The 12614-nt window shown below is 42.2% G+C and overlaps 1 protein-coding gene across 1 annotated transcript in view; it reads right to left on the bottom strand.

The window, feature by feature from the left end:
* Positions 1-441: 441 nt before the first annotated feature.
* The window catches only part of kcnb1 (potassium voltage-gated channel, Shab-related subfamily, member 1), a 29572-nt gene continuing 17399 nt past the window's right edge, over positions 442-12614 (bottom strand). Inside the window, exon 2 of the mRNA XM_073468903.1 lies at positions 442-2364. Coding sequence (XP_073325004.1) covers positions 442-2364 — 1923 coding nt within the window. The remainder of the gene's footprint in view (positions 2365-12614) is intronic.

Below are 12614 nucleotides of genomic sequence, written 5' to 3'. Positions count from 1 at the left end.
TCTTCCTGGAGAAAATAGAGATATCCCCCCATGCTGCTAAAACAATCATTCAGATGGGTTACACCGGTTAATAACCGCATCTTAATTTCTCTGACAACTTCCACAGGGATCTCTGGACGGACTAGTTGGCTACCTGGGAGTGCTCTTTTGTTCTGTGGGTGTGTAATACCGCTAATAGGAATGAGTTGAAGGAGGGGCAGTGACATTCTCCAATTTAGAAGTGTTTTTCTCCCAGAGTATTCACCACACATGTTCACCCTGAGCTTAATGCCCACTGGCATGCTCAGGTAATTTGTAATTCGAAATGTTTCAGTGAGACTCTTCGTCTCTCCCTGTTTCCTTTGTCTCTGGCTTATAGAGTGTTTTTAGTCCGTCCGGTGTCTCCATCGAACACAAACACTCTGGCTCCAGCTTCCTGTTTATGTCAGTTCCACTTGTACCTCAGAGGCCTTTATCTAAAGTGTTTTGACGCCCCCTCTCAACCTTTGGTCTACGTGCCATCTCAGGTCCTACGTGGTTCTCATGAGCTACCCCACGAATCCCTTCAATGGGGAACAGACAGTTCTGACCCAGCATTTTTTGGGCTGCTTCTAAATGGTTGGTGCCTTTCTGGTAATTTATGTTGATGCTGCGTTTTGGGCTTGAACCAGCCAAAAGACGCTCTGAGGGACTAGCGTCAGAGTTGTCTCGGAGATGCTCATCATCATCTGTGTCAGCGTCGATGTATTTGCTGATGGAGGAGTCGTGGAAGGTGAAGACAGTTGGGCCCAGGGCAGTGCTCTCCGGGGACTTCGGTGGGGTTCTGCTGCTGGCAGTGGTATAGATAGAAACTTCAGGGCTCAACAGAGAGTGATCTGACAGGACAGAGCTGTCTGAAAGCGGGGATGGGCCTGACTCCCCCTCGCTGCGACAGCCTCCTTTTGGGATAAGGCTTTTTGAGGAGTTGCCAGAAAAGAAGAATTTCCGTGCATTCTCTGAGTATGAGGGCTTGGTGACGGACATGGGCGTCAGCATGGGCTCACGCTCTGCAGTGGTTTGCTGGCCTTTTGCACTGCCATGCTGGGACAAAGCTGTAGCCGGACTGTGGGAGAACCTGTTGCTTTCCTGGAGGCCAAGATCTATTGCTGGACTATGGGGGAAGCGTGGATTCTCCTGAAAATCCGTAGCACAACTGATGTAGCTGTCAATGCTGGACAAGCTTTTCATGTCCCCCACTCCGTCTCTGGTTCCTACCACAGGTGGGCCGTGATCTTGGATGGCCCCCAGCTCTATCTCATCCCTCTGTTTGCCCGCTCTGGAGCCTCTGTCTTTAGCATTGAGGTTTGGCTGGGATTGTGTCTTGGCCATCTGGTTGTACATCTCTTCCAGCTTCTGAACATTTAGCCTCTGGGGACTGGTGGCTCGGGCCTTGTTAGGAGAGCTTAACTCCTGGGCGTTGAAGGAACGGTTTGAGCTTGTCTCTGATGTAGCCCTCTTTGGGGTCCATTTCCAACGGCTTGGAGAGAGGTGGTTGTCATGAGGCCGCTCACTCTTCTCTACGACCACATCCATCAGTTCTGCACTACGAGCGAATGCCTCTTTCAAGTTCATGGAGACAATGCTGCCATTTCTCTTTGCCCTCTCTAGGGCCTCTCTTCGTTTAAGTGCTTTTTCCTGCCTCTTCTGCTCCTTGTAGAATTCAGAGAAGTTATTTACAATAATGGGAATAGGTAGGGCAATCACCAGTACTCCAGCTATGCAGCATAAACCCCCCACTATCTTTCCCAGTAGAGTTTTTGGGTAGATATCTCCATAGCCTACCGTGGTCATAGTAATAGTAGCCCACCAAAAAGAAGCTGGAATGCTCTTAAACTTTGTATCCTCCTCATCCTTCTCAGCGAAGAACACCAGACTGGAGAAGATCATGATACCCATGGCCAGGAAAAGGATGAGCAGGCCCAGCTCATTGTAACTCCTCCGAAGAGTGAAGCCCAGAGACTGAAGACCCGTGGAGTGACGAGCCAGCTTCAGGATGCGCAGGATACGCATGATCCGAAAAATCTGAACCACGCGACGGACGTTCTGAAATTGCAGTACGCTCTTGTTGGATTCTGTCAGGAAGATGGTGACGTAATACGGCAAGATGGCCAACAAGTCAATGACGTTCAGAGGACCCTTAAAGAACTTCCACTTATTGGGGGAGGAGAGAAAACGAAGCAGGTACTCCATGGTAAACCAGGCAATACATACAGCTTCCACGTGTGCCAGTTGTGGGTTGTCTGAGGACTGGCCAAACTCATCTGTGTCCTGTAGCTCTGGAAGGGTGTTCAGAGACAAGGCAATGGTGGATAGCACGATGAAGAGGATAGAGATGATTGCCAGGATCTGAAAGACACATTTATAAAAGTAATATGAGAAAGGATTGCAGAATTAGGGAATTACATACATCAGTTATTAAAGTTACAATTACAACCTACACAAAATTAGATAAATGCATATCAGTAGGTGCTATCTGTAAGTGAATTCTAATAACATCATAGTCTAAACAAACCTTCAATAAATGCCTAACTAAGTGTGTGATTGGCTGAGGGCTAAGGGATTGGATTGACTTTTGACCACTTTTTATTTATTTATTCATGACTCACTTATCAGGCTTATCCACATGAGTGAGTTTGCTGGACTGGATAATAATGCTTAGCAACTTATAAACAAAAACAAAAGCATTACAGAATACAGCTTATGTGACTTGTGCTTTTCTAAAAATGAAATTTAAAGGTTTCATATTGTAGAAAGGGAGATTTCCATGTTGTTTTCATTATAAAGCAGGGTAGTTAGGTTTCTGTGAATTAATTAATTAATTAAAGAGTATGGACTAGACCTACTCCAGAAGTGTCATGAGATAACTTTTGTTGTGAATTGGTGCTACATAAATAAAATTGACTTGACTTGACCACCCTCAGCAATGCCCGCAGCACAGCTGTGTTTAGAAAAACACCTTCAGAGCTGATGCAGACAGAATGGGCGGTGCCTGCTCAGGCTTGGGAGAGCTGACCAATGAGAAAAGACTGGGCTTTTTCAGGAGGATGACCTTAAAGCAACATTATGTAGGTTTTTCTACAATAAAATAACAGCTTCAAAATTATTTTGATGGTACAGTGTCTTGTAATAGGGTGAATGGCGTCTCTGTCTCAGCCACCCCCCATCACTTGTTTCTGCACTATGTAACTTGAGTGAGAGGATAGGATCACAGCTTTACATACATGTTTACTTCAACATACAAGTTTTCAACACATAACATTGTTATGATGTAATGAGTTTTGTTTGTAGTTAGCACGTACATTACATCTGACAAATTGTTGCAGACCTGGGTTTTGTATTTACGACAGTGGTGTCGCACTCAGAAACTGTGCGGGGGGGCAATACACCAAAGTATTGCCAAAGTGACTTTTTGACCTGATGATAGAGCTAGATGATAAACCAGGAGCTCACCAAAACTATTACAATTTCTCCTGAGGGGGAGATGAAAGTTTGTAACAAATTTCATGGTGATCCATGAAATGGTTGTTGAAATATTTTACTCAAAACCAAAAATGTAAACTTAATGATGGCACTAGAGAAAACTAGGATTAAACATTTGGGGAGCAGGAATGCCCGTATGAAATGTCATGGCAATCCATCAAATAGTTATTGAGATATCTGGGATCAAAAATGGAGGACCAATTGACATTACCATATACAGAGCCATATCGCAATGGCTACAGAAAACTCCTTAGGTTGAGAATGACCTAACATAAAAAGCATAAAAGCCTCAAGAACGAGTACAGTCAAACAGAAGCAAGAAACTAAAAACAGGTCATGTACTGTATGATCACACAGCCTTTGAATGCTCTCCTGACCACTGAAATTTGCACAAAGTTGCTCAGATAATCAGACAACAGGCAAACAGCCTATTATTTCCACCAGATCAGTGACATGGTGAATGCTAGATAAAATAACAAGGTGAAAAGGCTTCAGGGCTCCGTCTGTAAAATAGAACTAGAGCTATTCAACATTACCCTTGTGCTATTTTACACAAGTTTCGCCCTTTCATGGTCTTTCTATATTTAGAGGAAGGATGCCTGTTACTGGCTGTCACTTGCCCCCCCCCCCTGCTGTGAGACCACCACGGCATCAAAATGAACAGGCAGTAGTCTAATAGGAGCAGAATGTCCCCGCAATCCACTGCACTAGTTGCTGCCTGATTCACAGAGAACTGGGAAGTCTGTCAGAAAACAGCATCCTGACACACACACTACTCACACTCCACCAATCATGCTAACAAGCAAGTACGCAGTGATAGACTACACCTCTTTTAGCACCGTATGACAGATCTCTTCTCAAACCATCATTCATAGTGTAAACAAAAACACACTGTCTTTGCTTTGAAGTGTATTATTCTTGAAGCTTGAGCTTGTTTGATCTGAATAAGTGACTACACCTACAGTTTATACCACAGTGAGAAATACCAGATGATATGCTGCCCTCCTATCTGTCCTGTGATATTCCATCAACCTCATGCACAGCTCAGATAAAAGACACTAGTAACAGTAAACAGAGTTAATAACTAGGCTGTATTTTGAGATTTTGAGTGTGCTGTTAAAGTTGAGACTCTTTAAAAAAGAAATCACAGATGTTACAAACTAAATGTTACATTTTAAAAGATTACAAAATCACATAAAATTATATTTGTCTTCACTTAGAAGAGGAAAATATCAGGCACCGAGACAGCTGACACCCTAAGGGAGGTTAGCAGAATAACATTTTTCTACTGAAAACAGACCAAAATAATAATGTCGGTATATTTGCTGAAGCACTACAGTCACTCAGCGTCATCCACAGTCCTGGTAAGACCTCTCACTCAACCCAATTGCCAGAGGAAATGTCGACAATGTATGTTGTATCAAGCCATGGACATGTTAAAATTCTTTCGGTTCAGTTTTATGTTTTATGTTGTGACAGCGCTGTGCTTATGGTCTGGTTAGGTGAGGAAAAAACACCACTTGGTCAGGGTTAGGAAGAGATCATGTTTTGCCTTAAAATACTGATTTTTGTTGCCACAAATACAGCTGGAAATGTCCTGAAGTCTCCCTAAAAATATCCACTGGCATCACGCTTATATATGCTGATATGCAACCTGGAAACTACCTTCCTCGCCTGTAACTCCACCACTATCCCCTCAACCTCCCCATGTAAAAGTCAAGTCATAAACACATAATGTGAATGTGATATATCATGTATTGTAGAAATGTCAAGGTAGTGCATAGCCTATGACAAGTACAAATGCTAACAAATCAGTATTATGCTTAACACAAAAAGGGACCCAAACGCATGACGCGAGGAGGCAGGCAGGTAAACGAACAAAAGCTTTAATAAAAAAAACATAACATAAAACATAAAATAGCCAAGTATAAAAGGATGTCAACAAAAGGCTGGCAATGTAGGAAACGAAAACAGAGGAAGCAGGCAAAACCAAGACTTAAGAAGTCCAAAAATTTTAAAAACTAAACTAAAACACGAGGAACACAGGACTGATGTAGGGCTATAAAACAGGAACACCATAGTCGCATGATAACAACAGACAAACTGACAAAGACTAAGAGGAAAACATAGGCTTAAATAGACAGGAACTAATTTACAAATGATACATAGGTAAAAAGGTGGGAAAAGGACAAAGGGATGAAGTGAAAAGCAAAACATGACACATGAGGAGAGAACTACAAAATAAAACAGGAAATAACTAAACCAAAAACTCAAACCACGACCATCAGTGGTTGTCCTAACCCTAACCCTAACCCTATACTGCCAACATTGTATCCTGGTGAGTGGGCTTACTTACTGAGCAGTTTACATTTGAGCAAGTCCTCAGAACTCCTGAAGAAACCATGAAAAAAGAGGTCAATGCATTATCCGACGTGGAACAAGTGAAAAAGTATCTTTTTCTTCCCAATTGACTTCATTTTTGGCAATATTATGAGGGTTAATAACCCATTAAATTGTTTGGCTCTGTAAGCACTGGAAATTCATCAGGCTTCCATTTGGGCTGTCTGTAAAAATATGCAACTTCCAATTTAAAATAATTATTTTTAAGGGTTTATTTCATTATTTTCATTATTATAAAAAATCCATGTGTGATACTGGCTACTGCCTGTGTGTATCCCATTGATAATGGTTATATAAGGAGGTTCCAAAATCAGCTTTCAGTGCACAAATTCAACAACTCTCAACTGATCTTGGTGCTGAGGTGTGAGAGCAAGAATAATCCAGCCGTGTAAACTGTACATATTTATCATAAACTGCCATCTGCTCTGACATTCTGGTGTATAACCATTTAAATGCTTCTACACAAGTATTACACAACAAAGCATTAACATTTCGATTACTGACTAGCAAAATGTAACTGTGCCTCCATAATCCATGCTGAATGTACCTTTGTGGGATGCTTCAAACTGACTTCACCTGTTCCTTTAGTGGACCAAGGACAGAATTACTGTACTCATTGTATTAACCCTGAACGATTCTAAGAAATCCTGACACAGGACCGAACAGCACAACTTGGAAGATGAGTAGGAGGCTGTAGCTGGAACATAGAGCCTGTTTTGGCAATAGCCCACACGAAGGAGGTTTGGATGTTACATGTTGAAGTAAATCAGAGAATAGTTAAATATTTTCTCTAAAAAAGAGCGCAGCTTAGACAACAATGCAGTGTAGGCAGAAGACACATTCAGTATTCAAAGAATGAAATTAATTAGTTCCTTGTGATTTCATTTGAATTACAACACAATGCATAATAAACCCTCCTCCCACCCTCACCCTGCTTTTGCGATCGAAACCTCATCCATGAACTGGATCTACTGGTTAAACACACAGTCACATGTGTAAACACTTTGGTCTGTGGCCAGGGCACATGATACAAGATTTCCCTTTATATTTTCCAGAGGAAATGAAAGCACAGCAGCAGAAATAGGGCAATAGCAATGGTTGTTAGGAGGTAACTGACAGCGCCAGCCTTGACAACGGCCTAATAATTCGGAGTCCACTCCCAAGAGTAAAAGTGATGGCTAAAGAGGCAACCTTATCTACGACCAATCAGAGGAGGAGGACACTGTTGCCATAGCGTCACGGCAGACATGAATAATGACCCTATCTGTTTATTTTCTTCCCTCTGTGCTCCTTTCCTCCTGCCCTGGAGAAAATCTATTTGAATGAAACACTCGAGGGGCAGAGAGGTGCTGGGACTGGAGAGGGAAGGTAGATAAAGAGGATGAAGCGCTGTCATGTATGGAAAACTGTAACGTTTTTAAGGAGAAAATTATTTTTACAAATCACAGACAGTATAAAATATGGAGAGAGTTTTCGGGCGTTAAAATTGAAGCGAAATCAGCATTCTTCCTGATCGGCAGCAGGGGGCAAATCCACTGGTTGCAAAAGAAAGTGTGATTGTATGTAAGCTTATGAGAAAATGACCCTACTTCTCACTTGATTTATTAGCTCAGTAAACAGTCTACTAATGATTTTTCTAACCAAAAACCCAAACCTATGAGACGAGGTAAACGGAAGTGCAAAAATGCCAACTGATTTCTGGGTTTTAGGGCTCATTCCTGACGTACTCTATGCCAAACTCAAGGCTTCACAAACAGTTGTCCACAAACTAATAGGTGTGATCATGGCAAGTTTACGCTTGTTACAAATATCTCGGTGTGAGGTTGTGCCTATCTTTATAAAAACAACCTCTTCAAGTTCATTAACTGCGTACCAGACACAATAGAAGTGTAATGAGTCAGAAAAAGGATGGAGACATGCTGTTAGCACATCTGAAAACGTGAAGCTGTGGGTGATTTGCGGCTACAGAAGAGCAGGACAAAAAAAGGGCAGAGGTAATGGGATTGAGTAGCTATAAAAAGGTCGCTAATGATGGTTCTGTGTAACATTATGGTTATGAGGTCAAGTTCCACGAGGAAACCCTGCGCATTTCCCACTAGCCTATGTCCCCTGTTGCCTCTACACATTGTGCACTCTTTCACACTGCCTTGCTTGATCTCTTTCTATCCTGGGCGCTAATTACATCAAACTACTGCACTTTTAAATCAGAGATAAACCTTTCAGTGCACATAAAGGACTCGGCGAACAAACACACATGTCTAGGAAAAGGTTGAATGGAGCTCGGGACATGATTGTAATGGCACCAACACAATTAGAGTCTTTTTATAGACTCTCAGTGGACCAAGACGCACACATAACAAAAAAGATGTTAACAGCAGCCACACCCTAAATTATGTCACTTATGTCACGCAAGTTCGGCATGATGAATACTCCATTAGCGCAACTAGATTGCATGGACACAAATAATGAGAGTGACTCCCACTGAATGCTCCTTGGTGGCCTACTGAAGAGAAGGAAAGATGAAGGGAGGGAGATATTTATATCTAGAGGAGAGGAAAAGACAATGTGTGTGCAAGAGATGAGAGAGAGAGAGAGAGCAGATTGACAGGAAATCCCACTGTGACTCTAAACAAAGCCAGATCACACTGGTTTGTGTTTCTCATGGCACATCGTCAAGTGGCTCAGCAGACACAATAGTCCGCGCGGACCCCCCTATCTTCTAGGACAAGGTGACACCAGCCCTCATTAGCCTGTTTGAAAAGATATCCAGGACATAATTGGCGTGAATGACGCCCGCAAAAAACACCCAAACACACACACAGCCCTGTGACATTCTCCTCTGAATTACATATGGGAGATAAATTATGTCATATATATGGAAGAGGGAATAAGACATGACAGCCATTGCACAGGCACTATTGGCTCAAACACTATACATACACCCAAACAAATCCAGCTCTCCGGAGACACTTGGGGCTCAGGGGGGAGAAAAACTCATTCAATTACAATTATTCCTGGGCATCTTCCTGTAGCTGTACTTGCTGTTTGTTCTTCCACAAGCCCTCATTCAGATACAATGGCCTGGTTTTATGTTGGCTCCGTCCCAGCAGCTGTGATTAATTGTCTTTGTGCTACATTGGTTTTGTCAGGGTCGGGTCCATTCATCCGTCTACCCGGCACTCGTCAAAGAGGGACGGAACCTTGAACTCTGCATGTTTTATATATACTTTAAAAAATGAGCAATATTATAAACTTAACTGAATCTGAGCACAGAGCTGAAGGAAATTAGTAGTCACCGAGGCATCACCTAATAAAAGACTAAAATAAGAAATAGAATTTATAAAATCACTGAATCCTGTCGGGCCATTTCTAAGCAGTATTAACATGGGGGCAGTGAAAAGACCTGTAAATGAAACGTTAGCGTATTATCTCTCTATCAAGTTGTTATTGTGAAGATGTTTGCAGAACATTGCCTATAAGCATTCTTTCAGAGTCGTGTTTGTTGCCCCACCTCAAATAAAAGTTCAATATTCACTTTACTTTTACCTCTGTTTTGGTTTCCACCAACTCCAGAAGGAAATATTTGGGATCTTTGGCTGCTAAATGCACAAATATGTTGACAAGCTAGTCATTACTCCTTGTCTGTCTGAGGAGTGGAAGCTTACAAGGGGTCTATCCGGGATTTTTTTTGTGCAAACAACTCCTTACTATGGCTGGAAACACGGTTGATGAGAGTGAACTAAACAGCAAATTGGGTCGGTTCAAAGTTAGATTGTAACTTTCACACGGATCTAAGCCACTATTGCCATAAGTGGTCTAATGAATATGGGATAATGCTAATGCTAAAACAGTTTAGTAGTTGCAGAAGAAGAGGCCTAAAGTAACAGTAAAGTAAACTGACTCAATAATGTCAGTTACACAGCAATATCTATCTAATGTCTGTTTTGGCTAACGTTAGCCATTAGCTACTGTTCATAGTAGCAGCACAACCACCAAATGTCTTAAAAGGAGCAAGAGTTCAACTTTTCATTTGTAAAAAAAAAACCTGTTGTCATGTCTTCTTTCAAAGACTGTTTTGCTTTACAGGTTACTGCATGTTTGATGGTTCTTGTTTTGGGTGTGTACTTGATTCAGTTGTTTGTTTAGTTCAGCCATCCTGTGTTAGGTGCAGCTCAGGTTCTCCAAGTGCAAACCCACATCAATCATTGATTTCTGGACTATTGATTTAAAGCCTCGACTTTGGTTTTATAGCTATCGCCATCTTGGTTATTTGGCACCAGAAATAACCATTTTTGGACGAGAGGGTGGAGCTTAGAGGGATACAGATCGCCACGCCTCTATAGAGTGCCCCTTCTGATGGATCGCCACAGGACCTTATTTTGGAAAAAATATGTTTGGTAGTGACTGGAGAAAGAGAAATAATTTTTTGATCCCACTTGAATTGTGCCATGAATTACACATATGACGTTTGTTTTTCAACTTTTTTTTGCCCCCTGCTGGCCATTAGAAAAAGTGCAGGTCTTGGAATTTCCCCATTGGCTTCACTTTTCACATCCGGAGGAAGCTCTATTTATACTGTCAGTGGCGTTCTCACATGGTATTAGTTTGGTTGCGTCCCCAGTTACAGTTCAGGAACTCCCAGACTCCCAGTGCTCCAGATTGCACCTTTCTCATTAGCAGCAACAGGAGCAACAAACACGCCGCTGTGCTTTAGCAGTGGAAGCTTCTGTTCCTGTGAGCCCAACACCTTTTTCTGTTAAGTGTGCCAGCACTCACCTAGGGAAACACACCAGACCTATCTAATAATTGCAGGTTATACTCTTAAACATCCACTTAACACTTAAATAAGCATGGACTGAAGAGGTTTTGGTGAAGGTGTATTTATTTTCGGGTGAGTAAATCCAGGTCTTTCTTGATCACTAAGATCCCCTGACTAGCTGACTTGCTTTCCCATCATCCCCTGAGCCACATCCGAGGCCACTGGGATACCATGCAGCCTCGACTGCCAGCCACTGTCACCATGACAACCCCCTTGAAGCTCGACAGGAGGTGGCTACGTGGACCTGCAAGTCTGACAGAGTCCTCTTCTCCCTCCCTCCCTCCCTCCCTCCCTCTTTCCTTCCTTCCATCCCTGATTTCCACCTTATTTAAAGCTCACCCAGCTTTGAACCATCTGTACTGCTCGACAGTCTTTGTCCAATCTTGAGGTTTTTCTCTTGTTTGTCTGAATATGCTGTTTTCGGGTGTTGTGCTCCCTTTGTTACACTGCTCAATACGTTATCATTTCAGCTAGGTCCATTGCACTACAGCTCAATTTTTTATCATTTTGAAAACAGTGTGCGTTTAAATGTGAAGAAGCATCCTCCTTCAAGTTTAATTGTATGCCACACTTTTGCTGTCTTATCCGCTGTGTAGGTAACATTTTGCTGTTTTACATAATCCTTGACTTGAGGTGGAACATGGTATGGATATGGCTGGTATGCTGGCCTGCATGCCTCTCTTGTTCTACTATTTCCCTTGTGTTGTTTTTATGCATGTCTTGTGCATATTCTAACATGCTTATGCTCCCATCTTGACCAGGACTCCCTGGTAGAAGAGATCTTGTGTCTCAATGGGATATTCTTGGCTAAATAAAAGACACATAAATCAAATAAGTAAAGATTAACAGGCATCACAAAACCACACTATCGATCTTCATCTCCATCAAGCTGTTATAGTCAGCGGTCGATTGTACAGAGGGTAATAATATAAGCGCTAAATAATGTGGAATAATTCACACCCCTGATTTTGAATGTAGACGGGCTCTGCCTCTCTGCCTGTGAAAGAGATGGGGTTTCCATGGAGACGGGAGGAGACTGTGTCTTCCACATTTCCCCCAGCATGATAGCTTGAAATGCACACACACACACATACACATACACATACACATGCACATGCACACGCACACACACACACACACACACAGACACACACACTTGCAGTGGCTCAGCTGTAGTCTCTCCACCCTACATCACGTCTACTTGTAACTTTGAACAGCAGCGCCTCATTTATCTTAGCCTCCCACATCTTTGCCAGAAAGAATAAGTTGTATCACTGGAGCTACTGCCAGTTCTGCTTTCTACACAGATGCACTGGCCTAAAGATTCAAACTAGTGACTTAAGATCATGACCTTGCCTCTCTAAGATTAAGGCTACTGCACTTCTAAACTCCTTTATTGGCAGGCAGCTACTCATGCATAAGTCTCGGTCTCTCTAAATATTATATGATGGTTAAGAGACATTTGCTTAATAGTTTGCGCATGTGGGTGTCTCTCAGACCACTGAATTAAACTAAATTTAATTAGGTTGCATTACAGCATTGCTTCAGCTCTGAGTTTATTCCATATAGGAGGAGTATTAAAGCGTTAAAGTTATCTCTCTTATTCTCTTCTAATTTTCTTATTTAGCACCTGAAAACACCATGTACTTTGAGCCCATAAGAAAAGTGGGAAACAAGCCATTTTAGGGGCAAACTTTTCCCAAACTCATGCAGTGCTGTCAAGCACAAAGTGCACCACAACCCCATTCAGTAAACTACTAATGTAGGTAGGAAATCTATGCCTGGACGTTCCATCTCCTGAATGAATCCCACCTCATCTCCTCTCCCTTTCAATTATTCATGCTTTTCAGATGAAGAAGAGGATCCAGACTCAGCATCTATATTTAAACTCTGGCTG

Source organism: Pagrus major, chromosome 6 (genome assembly GCF_040436345.1).
Source record: "Pagrus major chromosome 6, Pma_NU_1.0".
Lineage (NCBI taxonomy): Eukaryota > Metazoa > Chordata > Actinopteri > Spariformes > Sparidae > Pagrus > Pagrus major.
Note: the sequence above shows the minus strand (reverse complement) of the source record. Positions and strands in the feature narration are given on the sequence as shown.